This window comes from Rhinoderma darwinii, chromosome 1, assembly GCF_050947455.1.
Source record: "Rhinoderma darwinii isolate aRhiDar2 chromosome 1, aRhiDar2.hap1, whole genome shotgun sequence".
Taxonomy (NCBI): domain Eukaryota; kingdom Metazoa; phylum Chordata; class Amphibia; order Anura; family Rhinodermatidae; genus Rhinoderma; species Rhinoderma darwinii.
The window spans coordinates 421566136-421584765 of record NC_134687.1 but is presented as its reverse complement, the minus strand read 5'-3'; the positions used below and the strand labels follow the sequence as shown (position 1 = coordinate 421584765).

The following is an 18630-nucleotide window of genomic DNA, read 5'->3' as shown; positions in this document are numbered from 1 at the left end:
CTAAGCAGCGCGGGCCTGAGACCTACTGCTCGTCCTGAGCTCCGCACACGGGTGTAAACATATAACCAACTGGTTAAAGCCCTTTTACCTTTTTCTTTTCCAAACCTCCCATTGCTTCTTATCGACACAGAGCGCTCCGGAACTGCACACGTGTATTCCTCACGCTGTACTAAGGCCCCCAACGTGTGACCATAGCAATGCCTGAAGGAACATTAAACCGGCCTTTACAAGGACAGCTACAATAGGGCCCCTATCAGAACGCATGACAGGCACTTCAAAAGACAGCAACATTAGGGCCTCGTACTTCCTCTGACTTTACTTCGTGAGGAATGACACCTCTAATCCTCCGGATTTAGTAACCGGAAGTGACGTAAGGGCGCCAATGTTTTTTCGTATGAAAGCTGTCATGGTGGCGCCTTACAGGTACATGTGACTGCATTGTATAAGCACGTGCGTTGTCAAGCGTGCTTAATAATGTGAATGGACTGGATTGGCGTCCTGTGGTGACTGGGCAGACATGTGGCAGAATACAATAATGCGATGTGTATTCCACAGGGTGGTCCCGGCTAAGGGACAACGTCTCCTCCCGCGTGTCATTACACAAGCTCGTCTGAAGCATAGCGTTGCCCCTGCTGGGTTTTCCCGTAGGCATTTCAAGAAGGACCTCTTATCTATACTTGATGGCTCCTTCACACCCGTGACAGTTACAGAGATCCGCCAATATCTTCGAGACCACAATATCTCCTTCCGTGATGGCTACAGCTGCCTGCATGTCCCCAGCCCCTTCACCCCTGACAAAGACAACTTGCTGTTCATTGACAAGACTACAGGGAGGTTTCTCTGCAAGGATACGTTGTTGGAGGGCACCTGGGAGGACTTCAAGGACAGCATGGATCTGATCACCAAGGAGGGATGCACCTTCCTTAGTCCTGATACCATGGTCCGCTACCTGGAGGACAGTGACACTGAGGATGGAGACAGGCAGATAAACAACATGGAGATCAGCAGGATCTGGAATAAAGCGGTATGGTTGCATGATCTGGAGGAGGAGGATGCGCAGCTGATAAAAACCATGTTTAACATCTCGAAAATAACCAACAATACTCTGAAGAAGTTTAGCGTGAAGTGCTTTCAGCCGACCAAAAGTTTAGTGTTCCCGTGGTACAACCCACGAGATTGTTCCATGAAGGGGTTAAAGTTGTTGTCCGCGGTGTGCCAGGCAGATGTAGTGAATTACATTGAGACCGTTTATCCCAGGCTTCCGCATTACAACAATCTTTTTGGGCTCACGATAACGGGCAAGAAGGACACGGAGGTGGTGATCACCAGCCGAGAAGTGGATAGTTTAGCTGTACACCAATCCACTGGAATAACCACCATATCTTTGCCACGTGGCATAAATAGTTTCCCCCCGGTTCTTTTGCCTTATCTTGAGCAGTTTAAGCGCATCACCCTGTGGCTTGGGGATGACCTGCGGGCCTGGGAAGCCTCCAAATTGTTCTCTCGAAAACTAGGTATGAAGAGATGCTCTCTTATACGGCCAGGCGATAAGCAGCCCAGCCCACTAAAAGCGTTTAATCTTGGGCTTAACTTAAATAAACTCGTCAAGGCTGCTCTTCCCGCGAGCCACAAGTCTATCATTTCATTCCGTCAACTCAGAAGTGATGTGTTCAGCCAGCTGGAGAATATAGAGCAAGTGGCTGGAGTCAAATGGACAAGGTTTCCTGAATTGAATAAGCTACTGAAGGGACACCGGAAAGGAGAGCTGACGGTGTTTACAGGTAAAGTTATAGTCATATTTGTTTCGTCATTTCGTGTATTAAAGTAAAATGATGGTTGGTGTAAGTTCTTCCGCACGTTTGTGTCGTACTCAATGTTATGATTCTGTTTTCAGATGTGACTTCCAGTGATCTGCTAACAGAAATCTCATCCACTTTGATGCTAAATGTTGCAGAATTTCTGCACAGAACGCCGTTGTGGAAATTCTGCAGATTTACGCTACGAGGGAACCCAGCCTTAGACTGTATTCACACAGGGTGTATTTGAAGATTTTTGGGCCAAAGGCAGAAGTGGATCCAGGAGAAAGTAGTATGAGATTTTCCTTTTACGTTTCCCATTCCTTTTGTCTGCAACAAATACGCAATGTGTGAATCCAGCCTTAGACAAAAGGGGAGAAGAAAACATTGTGTAAAGGGGTTTCTTTAATGAACTGACAATAAGGCCATGTTCACACTGGGCAGATACGCTGCGTAAAAGTACACAGCGTATCTGTCCTGGAACCCACAGGTAATTCCGCCCAAAATTGTGGTGCAGTTTTTCGGACGGAATGTCCACTGCGGAGAACAGTGGTTGAAAACAAAAAAAAAAAGTTTATACTTGCCCTGTTTTCTGTTGTCATGGCGACACATCCCTCTGTTGTCCGTGCAGTCTAGCCTTCTGGGATGACTCTGCAGCCCGTGTGACTGCTGCAGCCTGTGATTGGCTGCAGCAGTCAAATAGGATGAAAAGTGTTGGTATAACAATGCCCGGATGGTAAGTGTAATAAACTTTTTTTTTTTTTATTCATTTTAAACTGAGTTGCTATTTTTGAGATGGAAACACAGCTTATCCGTTGAAAAATGTGTAACTATTTGTTGTGTGTTTCGCCTCCTCTATTGAATTGAATGGGAAAACAGAAAAGCAGCGATTCTGAAGCATAAATTGACATGCTGCGGATTAAAAAACAAAAACACCACAGGTCAACTTTCTGAACGTTTTTCAGTTTTTTTTTATACGCTGAGTGTGAACGAGATTCATTCACAATTCATCCACTCTGCTGCAACTGTAATGTTGCTTATTTTCCGTAATTAAATCTATTGCGGAAAATCTGCAGTGTTTATGCTACGTGTGAACATACCCTAAGGATTCCATGCACATCAGTTAGGCACCAGCAGCTACTTTCTACACGATTTGACTACATACAGTGAAGAAAATAAGTATTTGATCCCTTGCTGATTTTGTAAGTTTGCCCACTGTCAAAGACATGAACAGTCTCGAATTTTTAGGCTAGGTTAATTTTACCAGTGAGAGATAGATTATATTAAAAAAAAAACACAGAAAATCAGTCAATTATATATATTTATTTGCATTTTGCACAGAGAAATAAGTATTTGATCCCTTTGGCAAACAAGACTTAAAACTTGGTGGCAAAACCCTTGTTGGCAAGCACAGCAGTCAGTCGTTTTTTGTAGTTGATGATGAGGTTTGCACACATGTTAGATGGAATTTTGGCCCACTCCTCTTTGCAGATCATCTGTAAATCATTAAGATTTCGAGGCTGTCGCTTGGCAACTCGGATCTGCAGCTCCCTCCATAAGTTTTCGATGGGATTAAGGTCTGGAGACTGGCTAGGCCACTCAATGACCTTAATGTGCTTCTTTTTGAGCCACTCCTTTGTTGCCTTGGCTGTATGTTTCGGGTCATTGTCGTGCTGGAAGACCCAGCCACGAGCCATTTTTAATGTCCTGGTGGAGGGAAGGAGGTTGTCACTCAGGATTTGACGGTACATGGCTCCATCCATTCTCCCATTGATGCGGTGAAGTAGTCCTGTGCCCTTAGCAGAGAAACACCCCCAAAACATAATGTTTCCACCTCCATGCTTGACAGTGGGGACGGTGTTCTTTGGGTCATAGGCAGCATTTCTCTTCCTCCAAACACGGTGAGTTGAGTTAATGCCAAAGAGCTCAATTTTAGTCTCATCTGACCACAGCACCTTCTCCCAATCACTGTCAGAATCATCCAGATGTTCATTTGCAAACTTCAGACGGGCCTGTACATGTGCCTTCTTGAGCAGGGGGACCTTGCGGGCACTGCAGGATTTTAATCCATTACAGCGTAATGTGTTCCCAATGGTTTTCTTGGTGACTGTGGTCCCAGCTGCCTTGGGATCATTAACAAGTTCCCCCCGTGTAGTTTTCGGCTGAGCTCTCACCTTCCTCAGGATCAAGGATACCCCACGAGGTGAGATTTTGCATGGAGCCCCAGATCGATGTCAATTGAGTCATTTTGTATGTCTTCCATTTTCTTACTATTGCACCAACAGTTGTCTCCTTCTCACCCAGCGTCTTACTTATGGTTTTGTAGCCCATTCCAGCCTTGTGCAGGTCTATGATCTTGTCCCTGACATCCTTAGAAAGCTCTTTGGTCTTCCCCATGTTGTAGAGGTTAGAGTCAGACTGATTCATTGAGTCTGTGGACAGGAGTCTTTTATACAGGTGACCATGTAAGACAGCTGTCTTTAACCCCTTAAGGACACAGCCTATTTTGGCCTTCAGGACACAGCCGATTTTTGCAAATCTGACGTGTCACTTTATGTGGTAATAACTCCAGAATGCTTTTGCCTATCCAAGCGATTCTGAGATTGTTTTCTCGTGACATGTTGTACTTTATGATACTGAAAAAAATTTGTTAAATTCAATATTTATTTGTAAAAAATACCAAAATTTAGAGAAAATTTGCAAAAATGTGCATTTTTCTAAATTGTAATGTATCTGCTTGTAAAACAGATAGTAATACCACACAAAATAGTTACTAGTTAACATTTCCTATATGTCTACTTTGTTTGCATCGTTTTTTGAACATGCTTTTTATTTTTCTATGAACTCACAAGGCTTAGAACTTTGGCAGCAATTTCTCACATTTTCAGGAAAATTTCAAAAGGCTATTTTTTCAGGGACCAGTTCAGTTGTGAAGTGGCTTTGAGGGCCTTATATATTTGAAAATCCCCATAAATCACCCCATTTTAAAAACTGCACCCCTCAAAGTATTCAAAACAGCATTCAGAAATTATTTGAACCCTTTAGGCATTTCACAAGAAATAAAGCAAAGTAGAGGTGAAATTTACAAATTTCAATTTTTTTTTTACGAAATTCATTTGTAATACAGTTTTTTCTGTAACACAGAAGGTTTTATCAGAGAAATGCAACTCAATATTTATTGCCCAGATTCTGCAATTTTTAGAAATATCCCACATGTGGTCCTAGTGCGGTAAAGGACGAAACACCGGCCTCAGAAGCAAATGAGCACATAGTGGATTTTGGGGCCTCTATTTTATTAGAATATATTTTAGGCACCATGTCAGGTTTAAAGAGGTATTGTGGTGCCAAAACAGTGGAAACCCCCCAAAAGTGACCCCATCTTGGAGACTACACCCCTCAAGGAATTTTTCTAGGGGTATAGTTAGCATTTTTAGCCCACAGGTTTTTTGCTAAATTTATTGGAACTGGTCTGTGAAAATGAAAATCTACTTGTTTTCTGAAAAAACATACGATGTTTTCGTTTTTACAAGAAATAAAGGAGAAAAAGCACCCCAACATTTGTAAAGCAATGTCTCCCGATTACGGCAATACCCCCATATGTGGTAATAAACTGCTGTTTGGACCCACGGCAGGGCTCAGAATGGAACGAGGGCCATTTGGATTTTGGAGCGCAGATTTTGCTGGAATGGTTTTCGGTGCCATGTCGTGTTTGCAAAGCCCTGGAGGGACCATAACAGTGGAAACTTCCCAAAAGTGACCCCATTTTGGAAACTACACCCCTCAAGGAATTTTTCTAGGGGTATAGTTAGCATTTTGACCCTACACGGTTTTTGCTGAATCTATGGGAATTATGCCGTGAAATTGAAAATCTAATTTGTTTCTAATAAAATGTAGATTTAGCTCAGATTTTTTCATTTTTACAATACATAAAGGAGAAAAACCACCCCAATATTTGTAAAGCAAACTCTTCTGAGCACATCAATACCCCATATGTGGTAATAAACTGCTGTTTGGACACATGGCGGAAGTTAGAAAGGACGGAGCGCCATTTGACTTTTGGAGCTCAAGTTTTGCTGGAATGGTTTGCGGCCCCATGTCACATTTGCAAAGCCACTGAGGGGCCAAAATAGTGCAAACCCGGCAAAAGTGACCCCATTTGGGAAACTATACCCCTCGTGGAATTTATCTAGCGGTATAGTGAGCATTTTGACCCCACAGTTTTTTTGCTGAATTATTGGGATTATGCAGTGAAAATGAAAATCTACATTCTTTCCACTAAAATGTTGAATTGTTTTCATTTTCACAAGGAATAAAGGAGAAAAAGCGCCCCAACAATTGTAAAGCAATTTCTCCCGAGTACGGCAATACCCTATATGTGGTTATAAACTGCTGCTTGGATACACCGCAGGGCTCAGAATGGCAGGAGTGCTACTTGGCATGTCGATTTTTGGTTGATTGTTTTTTGGTTGCCATGTCACATTTGCAGAGCCCCTGAGGTACCCGTACAGTAGAAACCCCTGAGAAGTGAATCCATTTTGGAAACTTTACCCTTCAGGGTAATCATCTAGGGGTGTACTGAGCATTTTGATCCCACAGGTGTTTCATAGATTGTATTAGAATCAGGCAGTGAAAATGAAAAAAATAATTTTTCCCCAAAAATATGTAGTTTTGCACCCAATTTTTTTCCCCACAAGGGGTAATAGGAGAAAAAACAACACATAATTTGTTACCCAATTTCTCCCGAGTACGGCAATACCCAATGTGTGGCCCTAAACTGCTATTTGGGCACATGGCAGAGCTCAAAATGGAAGGAGTGCCATGTGGCTTTTAGAGGACAGATTTTGCTGGACTGGTGTAGGGGCGCCATGTCGCATTTGCAGAGCTCCCTTAGGTACCAGAGTAGAGTGTAAAACCATGAGAAGTGACCCCATTTTTTAAACTACACCCCTCAAGGCATTTATCATTTGCCTGGATATATGACAGGGTTTAGGAGTGAAAGGCGCATGTGAGACCTATTATGGTGATTTTCGCAGCATTAGCCCACAATGGCAGGGCTCTGGGGTCAAATAGGAAAACAAACCCCCAAGTAGTGACCCCCATTTTGGAAACTGCACCCCTAAAGGCATTTTATTAAGGGGTGTAGTGAGCATTTTGACCACACAGGTTTTTTTTTTTTCTATTAGAAATGAATGCTCAGTGGATGGTGCAAAGTGAAAATTGCAAATTTCCACAGGTATGTGCCATTTTAGTGCACAATATTTTGTGCCCAGTTGGTGCCACTGAAGAAAAATACCTCAAACTCTTAAGCGGGTTCTCCCGGGTATGGCGATGCCATATATGTGGACGTACACTGCTGCTTGGGCACGCTGCAGGGCTCAGAAGGGAGCGCCATTTGGCTTTTGGAGCGTGGATTTTGCTCGCTAGTTGTTCTGTTTGGGGTATTGCTGGTATTTGAGTTTATGATGTGGGGGAATATGTTATCTGTGCGGAGAACATCAGGGGTATAATAAGAGGGTGTAATAATGGTGTAAATAATAATCCGCAGATATGTGGCCGGTGTCACACTGATAAATGGCGCCCGATCTTATCCGCTTTTGGACACTTTGCACATTTTGCATCGCCATATTCTGAGAGCCAGAACTTCTTTTATTTTTTCTCCCCCGGAGCCGTGTGAGGGTTTATTTGTTGCGGGACAATCTGTAGATTTCATTGGCACCATTTTGGGGTACATGCGAGTTTTTTTGATCACTTTGTGTTTAATTTTTTTGGCAAGCAAGGTGACCAAAAACCTGCAATTCTGATTTTTATTTATTTTTTTACGGCGTTCGCCATGCGCTATGAATGACAATTTTACGTTATTCTGCGGGTCGGTATGATTACAGCGATACTATATATATATATATATATATATATATATATATATATATATATATATAATATATAGTTTTTAAGTTTTGCAGCGTCTGCACGATAAAATCCCTTTTGTTTCAAATAATTTATTTTTGGTGTCACCATATTCTGAGAGCCATAACTTTTTTATTTTTCCGTCAAAAAAGCGGTGGGAGAGCTTGTTTTTTGCGGGACGGGCTACGTTTTTTAATGGTATAATTTTGGGGTACATGCAACTTTTAGATCCCTTTTTTCTTATTCTGTTTTGCAAGGGGTAGTGACTAACAAACAGCCATTCTGGAATAGTTTTTTATTTAATTTTTTTACGGTGTTCACCGTACGGGTAAAATAGCGTGATATTTTTATAGTTTGGGTCGTTACGGACGCGGGGATACCACATGTGTACTTTTTTTTTATGTTTTTTGGTTTTTCCTATAATAAAAGACTTCTTATAGGAAAAAAGGCTGTTATAGTGTTTTTTAACATGAAAAGTATTTTTTACTTTTTTACAACATTTTTATTAACTTGTTTTAACTTTTTTTTTTTGTCCCACTAGGGAACTTGAAGGCATGAAGCCCTGATCGCTATTCTAATACACTGCACTACCTACATAGTGCAGTGTATTAGAGCTGTCAGCTATTCACTGACAGCAAGCCTATTAGGCTTCGCCTCCCGGCGGGGCCTAATAGGCTTCCGTACTAGGAAGCGATTGTTATGCTATGGTTGCCATAGCAACCATCGGAACCTTCGCGGGTGCCGATGGTTGTTATTAGCAATCATAGGGTACGATCTAATCACTTAGATGCAGCGATAACTGCATCTAAGGGGTTAATCGGCCGGATCGGAGCCTTGCTCCGGTCCTGGCCGTTAGGGCACGATGTCAGCTGTGACAAACAGCTGACACCCGCGCCCGTGGCAACCATCGTGGTTGCCGACAGGCTACAAGCCACTTCGATGCATCGATCACGTTGATCGATGCATCGAAGGGGTTAATCGGCCGGATCGGAGCCTAGCTCCGGTCCTGGCCGTTGCAGAGGGGTGCCGGACATCTGATTCCCAGCGGTGATAACGCTGGCTCAGCTTCTGAGCCAGCGTCATCACATACACACGTCATAGAGCTGTGATTGGTCAGTCTGCTTTGACTGACCAATCACAGCGATCGCCGGCAGGAGACCGCTATGAATGGTCCCCTGCCGTCTTACTGTGCCGGTCAACTGTCATAAACAGTTGACGGCACAGTTCTGTCACCTTGTCCTTTGACAGGGTGACAGTTTTTAGCCAGGACGCACCGGTACGCCCCTGTGGCTTAAAGCACTTCAATGCAGGACGTACTGGTACGTCCTGGTGTGCTAAGGGGTTAATGCAGGCACCAAGTTGATTTGGAGCGTGTAACTGGTCTGGAGGAGGCTGAACTCTTAATGGTTGGTAGGGGATCAAATACTTATTTCTCTGTGCACAATGCAAATAAATATATATAATTTTGACAATGTGATTTTCAGTTTTTTTTTTTTATATAATCTATCTCTCACTGGTAAAATTAACCTAGCCTAAAAATTCTAGACTGTTCATGTCTTTGACAGTGGTCAAACTTACAAAATCAGCAAGGGATCAAATACTTATTTCCTTCACTGTAACTCTTGGTATTTGTTCAGCCCTGTGTTTACATTTTTATTTTATTTTTTTTACATTTCCTTTTAGGTCCAACTGGTAGTGGAAAAACAACATTTATCAGTGAATATGCCCTGGACTTGTGCATGCAAGGGGTTAACACTTTGTGGGGGAGTTTTGAACTCAACAATGTTCGCTTGGCAAAAGTTATGCTGAGCCAGTTCTCTCTGCAGCGTTTGGAGGAACAGCTAGACAAGTACGATGAATGGGCAGATAGATTTGAAGAGCTCCCTCTTTACTTTATGACTTTCCACGGAGAGCAGAACATAAAGTAAGTAAAAATAGTCATATAATAATAAATACAGGGAGCGCATATAGGCTATCTTAAAAACAAAACTGCACTGTTGTCCATGGCACAATCCGGCATTCAGCTTCAATTTCTCAGAGCATATTTGAAGACGAAAACGGTAATCCGGTTGGTATAGGCAACACTGGCCCTTCGTTCTTGTGAGCTATTGTGTATGAGACCCATCGTTTTATGCTGAGTTCAAATAGGGTTTCCTCCTTTTTTTTTTATTTGCGCTTAAAAAAGCTACAAACATAAATGGTGTGTGTAGAATTTCAAGCTTTCCACTCAAATTAAAAAATTACAATGTACTGTAAATCAAAAGATATCTAAAGTTTGTTATCTGTTTGTTTTACTTCCAGAGATAGTAGCATTTTTATTTTTCTTTTGCTGTGGTAATTTTTCAAAAGTGATAACTGGAAGTTCAGCTATATTGGTTGTCTATTAAATTATTTTCTTACCAATAGATGTTTTCTTAGGCCAATTTATTAATCATGACTTTACTTTTTTTAATGCACCATGTTCATCCTTTACTTTATAACCTTTCTGTGTAACACCCCCCCCACCATTCAGGTCTGTGATTGACACTATGCAGCATGCAGTGTACATGTATGATATCAACCACGTTATCATTGACAATCTGCAGTTCATGATGGGCCAGGAGCATCTGTTTTCGGATAAGTAAGAACTTATTACGTGCGATATTATTGGGTTGGCATAATATTTAGATGTATTGCACATTGGACCATCTTTTTGAAATAATTGTGATTGGAAAATGTTATAAATTTAATTCTGGTGTGTTAAGAGCGTTTTTTCCATGAATCCCTTTCTGCTCCACGCTGTACTATTAGGCTGGATTCACACACCCTATTTACGGACGTAATTCGGGCGTTATAACCTCGAATTACGTCCGAAAATACGGCTCCAAAGCGCCGGCAAACATCTGCCCATTCATTTGAATGGGTTTTACGATGTACTGTGCCGACGGTAATTTTTTTTACGTGCCGCTGTCAAAAGACGGCGTGTAAAAAAGACGGCCGCGTCACTTCTTGGGACGTAATTGGAGCCGTTTTCCATTGACTCCATAGAAAAACAGCTCCAATTACGACCGTAATGGACGCTGCGAAAAACGCCTGCACATGCCATTACGTCTGAAATTCAGGAGCTGTTTCCGCCTGAAAACAGCTCCGTAATTTCAGCCGTAATGGACGCTGCCGTGTGAACATACCCTAAGGGTACGTCCACACACAACCTAAACCATGTGGAATTTCCATCTACAAACGAAATACCATTGCAATCGTTTTTCTTAGTTTTTTTTTTTGTTTTTTTTTTAATCTGTGTCCCAGTTTTGTATGTAGTTTGGCAATACGCTGAAAACCACATTTCTTGGCATGCCACGACTCGCCTCTCTCTCCCCTCGCCACTCGTCTCTCTCCACTATGAGTCTAGCCGAGCATACAGTCCGCCCCTCTAGCTTTCCTTGCTGACCTGCCCATGTATGGCACAGGATTGCCGACATGCTGTGCTTTGGGGGAGTTCCTTTACTAAGAGACATGTACGTGAAGCCGCAGTCATGTAAAAAAAACTCAGCGGTGCAATCACATGAAATGGGAGTAAATAAAAAGATTAATTTGCATATATTGATGGAAAAAGAAAAGTAGTTAAAATTCAGAAAAACTCTTGGAATATCCCTTTAAAGCTAACGTTTCAGTGCTCCCAGTACGGTGCACCGTGTATCTCTGATGCCAGATATACATCATGCATCGCTGGAAAAATGGAAATAGTTATGGTTCTCAGAATGCCACGACACGAAAACTAAATATTTTTACCAAAAATGTTTATTGTGCAAAAGTAGTAAAACTTAAAAAAAAAATAAATATATATCTACACAATCGAGTCACGTTATTATGACCACCTCCTACTGTCGACGTCAGCAGCGCATGGCCCATGAAGGATGTGATGTGCTTGGTGGGTATATAAATTGCGCGATAGGCTGATTGAACACATATCACTCCTCATTGCCATGGGTGAAATGGGAGATTTATCAGAGTTGCAAAAATGGATTATTATTGGCTTTTGGGCCAAGGGTGGCTGTATTTCCCAAACAGCGCAGTTTGTGAACTGTTCGCGTGCTGCTGTGGTGAAAGTGTATTCTGAGTGGACAAATGGCATCATTGGGAATAACCGACCTGGAAACTGCGGAGCACCACGTGCCATTGATGTGAGGGGAACGTCGGCTATGAAGGTGCGCGAGGGCCGAACAACACTCCAGTGAAGCAGCTCACCGTGAAAATCAAGCATTGCTGAAAGAACACAAAGCTGGTGGCGGCAGCGTTATGGTCTGGGGAATTTTTTCATGGCATTCTCTGGGCCCACTCATCCATGTGGGAGGCACTCTGAACCGATTTGGGTATGAATCCATCGTTGCAGATCACATCCACCCATACATGTTGTTTGTCTTCCTTGGGGCACATGGAATATTCCAGCAAGACAATCCAACATATCACACGGCTAGAAATGTCCGACAGTGGTTGGAAGAGCACGACCAAGACTCCCAAGTACTTCCCTGGCTGTAATGATGGGGGTAGGGAAACAGACAAGTGAGCCCTAATCTACCCGCCACTCAGTCCCTGCCTACTTGCAACGACCCGCCCTAGGCGACGGGGTACAACTGGGCGACGGTCCCTACACTCAATAGGTGCACGACAGACAAACAGACAAGGGTACAAAGAAGCCAGGGAAATGGGGAAGTTGCCCACGGGAACACCGTGAGCAACAAGTGAGGTGAACGAGCCGAGTAAAACCAGGAGATGAGCGAGGTACAAAAACGCAGAGCAGAAGAGTGGTCAGAAAAGCCAAGGTCAATCACAAGCAGAGGATCAGTAGTTCAAGAAGCTGCAGCAGGGCCAGGAAACAAACAGAGAAGAATCACAAGCAAAGGAGGAACAGGAAAGGCAGGTATAAATAGACAGACAGTAATAAGTGCACGACAGACAAACAGACAAGGCAACACAGAACCTAAGGGAAACGGGGCAGTTGCCCACGGCAACACCGTGAGCAACAAGAGTAGTAAACGAGCCGAGTCAAACCAGGAGAGCACGAGGTACCAAACGCAGAGCAGGAGAGTAGTCAGCAAGCCGGGGTCAATATGAAGCAGGGACAAATAGTACAAGAAGCTGCAGCAGGGCCAGGAAACCAACAGAGAAGATTCACAAGCAAGGAGGAACAGGAAAGGCAGGTATAAATAGACAGAGGGCGGGAGCTAGCTCCGTCTGGCCAGGCTGTGATAGGTTCTCCCACTCCTAAGCCTGCCATCCTGAGTGGTCGAAGATGGAGTCAGTCTCACAGACCTAGAAGCAGGTGCAGACTGACTACCTATGGGCGTTGATAAAGAAGCTGTGCCTGGCAGATCCTTTACACTGGCCCCCTAATTTGCCAGACTTGAGCCCAATTAAGCATCTGTGGGACCACCTCAATAGTCTTATTTGCTCTATGGATCCTCCCCCACGCACCCTCCAGCAAATGTGGGATGCACTGCAGTCTGCATGACTCCAGATACCGGAGACAACCTACCAGCACATTGAGTCACTCCCAGCCCGTCTAGCTGCTGTCTGTGCTGCACACGGCGGTTACTCTGGATATCAGCTGGTGGTCATAATAATGTGACTTGACTGTGTATATGGTGTTGCCATAATCGGAACGACTGACCAAATAAGGTGAACGTCATTTATACTGCTTTATGAATGGCGTTAAAACAAATCCTAAGAAACCAATTGCAGAATTGCTGGGTTTGTTTTTTTTCCAGTCCCTGTCAACCCCACCGCCCATAGGAAAAAAATATTTAAATGAACAAGTTATTCAATAAATTATGCGTACCCTAAAATAGTGTCCTTTTATAAAAAAAATAAAAATAAAATCACACAACAAAAAAAGCCCACCTACAGCTACGTCAAGTGAAAAGTAAAAATGTCATGGCTCTCAAAATGCGGTGATGAAAAAAAAATGGCTGCATCCATAACCTAATAAGTTGTAAAACATCCTAAGGAGTTGTTTTTTTTTCATTACCGCTCCCACATGGGGTAGATACCCAGCTTTCCTATAGTGACATTCTGAGTCTGGAAAAGCAGGGTAACCGCTCTTGCTTCTGCCTAGCAAACTCAACTCCGTTTTCTTGAGCTTTTAAATGAAGGTGCTGAATGTTATATTATAAATTCTGCACAGGGTGGTCTTTTTTTTATTTTTTTTATATACATTTCGTTAATACCAGGCACGTTTGTGTATGGCCCCTATAATTTCTATTGTTTTCCATCTACAGGTCTTTAGACCTATGCCTTCTTTTTATGAGAGCGGATTTGGTGCTTACTGCCTTTTAAAAAGGACCTGTCACATCTCCTGACAATATCTGTTTTACTAAATACTTTCTTTTAAAATAGCAATTCTGGAGGATCTTTCCAATGGGGTGTGTGCCCCGACATTATCTGATACTGCTCAGTCAATGGTGACCGTGTCAGTCTGTGTAGACACACCTGAGCAGAGGAAATGGAAACACCCAGTTAATTTATTCATACATTTCCAGGAGGAATAACAGAGGAAAGGCAAAATGCAGAGGTTTAAGAAAAGGTGACCTAGCATTATTTCATGGGAAATGCAAGTGTTTACTAAAATAGACTTGTCAGGAGAGTTAACAGACCCTCTCTAAATCACTGTAAAATTCCTTCCATGTGATAGTACAGAAATTCTTATAGATCATTTGGAATTGCAAAGACAAGGGGCAATGATCAATTATGATACTTTTTTCTTTAAAGACTATAAAAACCTTTGAAAGTGATATAATAATAATATTATTATATGTTTTTTAAATGTTAATCGGTGTGTTTGGTGAAACTTTTAAATTTGTTTTTATTAAAAAGTTGAGATACAACTCATAACTTAGATGTGATAGATTACAGGTGGTTCCTGCGTGTCAGACACACAGGACCCGCTGACACTGAACCCGTCAGTCCAGCGGACCTGATGGATTCAGGTGATAGCAAATGCTACAGCTGCTCTGTATAGAGAATACAAAGCCGCTCTATCTCAAAAATTAAAAAGATTTTTAATGAAAACTAATTTAAAAGTTGCACAAAACACCCCTCACATTTTTATTAAAAAACAAACACTTTTTAGGTAATACTTAGCCTTTAATCAGATAAATAAGTGTGTTGTAAGATAGCATTTTATTTTGGATGTCTTCCTAAAGCTTTTCTGCCCTTTAAAGATAAGTTGTTGTTTTTACCTAAATGCTGAATGAAAGGAAATTTAATGTAAAGTTTTAAGTTATTTCAAAGCTCCAATACCCAAAAAATAACTTTTTCCTCAAATAAATTAATAAAATGGCTGCTCACCAATCTTCATAGTCAAGACATTTTACATGCTTGTCTTTGTTTCTGTCAATGTTCAGTTTTTAGATATAATTGTGCATGTAGACCTGTTTTTGTTTTTTCTCCTTTCTTTCTTTAGAAGGAATCCCAACTAACTCATCACCAAAATTTTTCAGATTTGCTGTTCAGGACTTCATAGTTGGGTCATTTAGGAAATTTTCCACCGAACACGGCTGTCATGTGACTTTGGTCATTCATCCCAGGAAAGAAGATGATGATAAGGAATTACAAACCTCCTCTATTTTTGGCTCTGCAAAAGTAGGTTGAAAATCCATTCATGACCTGGTTAAGAGTTCTCGCTTGTAATTTGTACATGATGTTGTTTACCACTTCCCCATGTTGCGAAGACTTACCAAATGACCGCTAGGAGAGGACTGCTTACTATCAATAAAAGGAATCCCAAACATAAACTACTATAGTGCAGAGAGCGAGAGCGCGTTATGTTCCCGAAATGATTTGGATAATCTCTTTTTTTTTTTTTCGAACTTTAAAAAATAAATTAAAAAAGACCGTACTACCAGTTTCTCATATATTGGTTTGAAGGGATGCTCCTGGCAAAGTTTATACTGTGGCATACTTAGTCCAAGGCATGAGGGGGGCGCTACACCTGGACAACATTGGGGGAGCATATTGTAACCATTACAGAATAATAGTGTGGGGCAGTTGGTGAGAATTGTGCACATTGATTTAATCTGGTGATTTTGGAATTCCGACTGTTTTGAGTTGTTTTTTTTTACGCCTACTATGAGCAGCTGTACATTTGCACCACTAATTTGCACTTTTTTTTAACCTAGGAACTTGGGTTAGAAGTACATTTCTAGCTTGACCACACCCACCTTTCTCAACTGTTTGTTTTTAGATATTTTTTTAACCGACGCCATCTTCTGCATTTCAGTTTTTTGGGGTTTCCACCCCCCCCCCGCTTTCAACCATATTCGTGTCCTCAGGACGCAGGTACAGTTTAATCCAATGGTAGAGCAGGGAGTCGTATGGTCCCTGCCCTACCACTCGCTAGGTATCGCTGGACACTCACGGCTCAGTGCAGACAGGCATGAGGCAGTGATGTCATCATGGCTGTCTGCGCTGAGCCACACAGACTGGCGGAGCAGAGGGATCTCCTCCACTCGTCGTTGGAATGGGGTTAGGTGAGTATGTGTTTTACTAGGCACTATTGGGGCTCTGTAGGGGGCAGCTATCTGGGCATTATACTGTGTGGTGGCAGCTATGGGGGTATTATGTTGTGAGGGGAGCAGCTATGGGGCAGTTATGGGGGTATTCTACTGTGTGAGGGCAGCTACAGGGGGGATTATACTGTGCAGGGCAGTTATAGCGGCATTATACTGTGTTGGGGACAGCTATGGGTGCATTATACTGTGTGGGGGACATTATACTGTGGAGGGCAGTTATGGGGGCATTATACTGTGTGGGGCAGTATCAGGGCGTATATTATATACAATAGTTTTACAGCAGGCTCCGGGGATACGTTTTTATTCTGGGGCCTGGTATGCAAAAAGGGGTGTAGCCTACGTAATCGTGGTATCTGTGAGGATAAATGAAGGACAAAGCAGAATAGGATAGGGCGTTGTAGGTTAAAGGTTGAATTGGAATCTGTTTGATGGGAAGCCAGTGGAGGCAATCTGAGAGGGTGGCATTTGGGGAATAGGAGGAGGTGTAGATGAGTCAAGCAGCAAAGTTTGGGATTTATGTAGAAGTACTAGACTGTTTATTAGTAGAGGCCGCATAGGAGGCTGTTGCAGAAGTCTAGCTGGGATATTAAATGTATATTACATATGGGTGGATACAGGAAATATTTTACAGTAGCAGGTAGTGAGAGTGGATGTGAGTGCATGAGAGGGGTATAGTAGTGGGATTGACCGATAAGGATATTTCAGGTGTGAAGGTAGATTGTTGCCAGAAGACGTCGATTATTCAAGAAAAATGTATCGCCTAGCTGAATGCAAACCACTCTTTTGGTAAGACATTGACTAAGCTAGCAGCTTCAGGGAGGGGAAGCGGAATGACCGACCCATATTAATGCAAAGAATGGCATCCATAGAGGTTGTCACATTTTGTCTCTTTCCCTGGCCCAGGGGTGTTCTGTGCTGTAGTTAAGAAACTACAACATGAGTCGAGTAATATGGTTTAAGGCTTCATTCACGTCTTCGTCAGGGCTCCGTTCCAACGTTCCATCTGAGCTTTTCGCCAGAACGGAGCCTTGACTGACAAATGGAAACAGTAGGTTTCCGTTTCCATCACCATTGAGTTCAATGGTGATGGATCCGGTGCCAATGGTTTCCATTTGTCTCCGTTGTGCAAGGGTTCCGTCGGAACAGAGCCCTGACGCAGATGTGAGCCTAATCTGCACCTCTAAGGCCTCATGCACACGACCGTGCGGTATTTTACGGACGGGCCACGGAGTGTCGCCCGCATTTGCGGACTGTGCTCACAGTAATAAGTATAGGAGCACGGTCCGTAAATGCGAAAAATAGGACACGCCCTATTTTTTGCGGGTAAAAATGATGGTCGTGTGCATGAGGCCTAACAATGATATTTAACAGATACATTACCATAAGCTGTGCACGTTTAGTTAGAGAAATCCTTTTTTTTAATATATAATTTATTTTTTTCTATTTTTCTTTAGACTGTTGTGGTGACCCCGTTAATTTACTTTTTTTTTTTTTAACGATCACAGGCCAGCCAAGAGTCAGATAATGTTCTTATCCTCCAAGACAGGAAGCTGGTCAGTGGCCCGGGCAAGAGACATTTGCAGGTGTCTAAAAACAGGTTTGATGGAGATGTTGGGGTTTTCTCACTGGAATTCAACAAATCCACACTGACGTTTACTTCTTCCAAGAGCAAGGCTAAAGTAAAAAAAATGAACAAAGAAAATGAGACCCCAGACGATCTGCCGGATACAACCCCAGCGAAAAAGAAATAAACAGAAATGGTTGTGCTTGCTGCTGAACTGACATGTAATTTGCGCTGAGTATTTGGTACATCTGTGCCCAGGGGCTAATGTGTTCTGGATAAACATTTCAAATCGTTTTGAATACAGGTTTGATCTAAAAAAACAACTAATATTATATTGTTGGTCCTCATTTCAGCATGGATGTGTAAGCTAAATCCCATCACTACATTAATCCTTTAATTTTTAGTATGCAACATATATGTTTGAGAGGAACGGTCATGGTGGCAGCCTCTATAAATTGCACAGTCTTTTAGAAGCCCTTATAAAAACAAGCATCAGGTCAACACCAACTGCTCAGGGGGTCCACAAGAGGATCTGTGTTAGTTGCACCCTGGGCTGCGTCCATCTTATCCAATCGGCGATTTGATCCCACTCAGATCCGTTTTATTTTGAATGGTTACCAGCCACTTATTTACAACAAATCAGCCACAAGAAAGCCGGAGAGAGAAGGCCAGGCTAAATGGCAAGATTTATAGCCTCCATTTTGAAGGTTAGAGATCGTTTGAACATTTTAGTACCTATAGTTACAAAAAAAAAAAAGCTCATTCACTCCTTAGATTAGAGCATTTTCTTTTTTAAATGTCTGCGATCTATCACAAAGTT

General features: G+C 42.4%; 2 protein-coding genes across 4 annotated transcripts in view; one reads left to right on the top strand and one right to left on the bottom strand.

Moving 5' to 3' along the window:
- Nucleotides 1–237, bottom strand: part of PES1 (pescadillo ribosomal biogenesis factor 1) — a 52846-nt gene extending 52609 nt beyond the window's left edge. Inside the window, exon 1 of the mRNA XM_075829558.1 lies at nucleotides 89–237. Coding sequence (XP_075685673.1) covers nucleotides 89–112 — 24 coding nt within the window. The 5' untranslated portion in view covers nucleotides 113–237. The remainder of the gene's footprint in view (nucleotides 1–88) is intronic.
- Nucleotides 238–291: 54 nt separating this feature from the next.
- On the top strand, nucleotides 292–18310 carry TWNK (twinkle mtDNA helicase). 3 transcript variants are annotated; one of them, XM_075829461.1, is made up of 5 exons: nucleotides 295–1781; nucleotides 9384–9624; nucleotides 10213–10320; nucleotides 15176–15317; nucleotides 17752–18310. In XM_075829461.1, the coding sequence occupies exons 1-5, from the start codon at nucleotides 518–520 to the stop codon at nucleotides 17995–17997; spliced, it is 2001 nt and encodes a 666-aa protein (XP_075685576.1). In that variant the 5' UTR covers nucleotides 295–517; the 3' UTR covers nucleotides 17998–18310. The 3 variants fall into 3 exon arrangements, with proteins under 3 accessions (XP_075685568.1, XP_075685576.1, XP_075685556.1); XM_075829441.1 differs by lacking the exon at nucleotides 10213–10320 and having other exon boundaries at nucleotides 301–423; nucleotides 556–1781; XM_075829453.1 differs by lacking the exons at nucleotides 15176–15317; nucleotides 17752–18310 and having other exon boundaries at nucleotides 292–423; nucleotides 556–1781; nucleotides 10213–11248.
- Nucleotides 18311–18630: the final 320 nt, after the last annotated feature.

Bases quoted from the DNA above. Each gene is read 5' to 3' on its own strand.
- TWNK (XM_075829461.1), top strand. From the start codon at position 518: ATGTGGCAGAATACAATAATGCGATGTGTATTCCACAGGGTGGTCCCG. The intron at 1,782-9,383 runs GTAAAGTTATAG...ATTTCCTTTTAG, and splicing joins AGAGCTGACGGTGTTTACAG to GTCCAACTGGTAGTGGAAAA. The intron at 10,321-15,175 runs GTAAGAACTTAT...AAAATTTTTCAG, and splicing joins GAGCATCTGTTTTCGGATAA to ATTTGCTGTTCAGGACTTCA.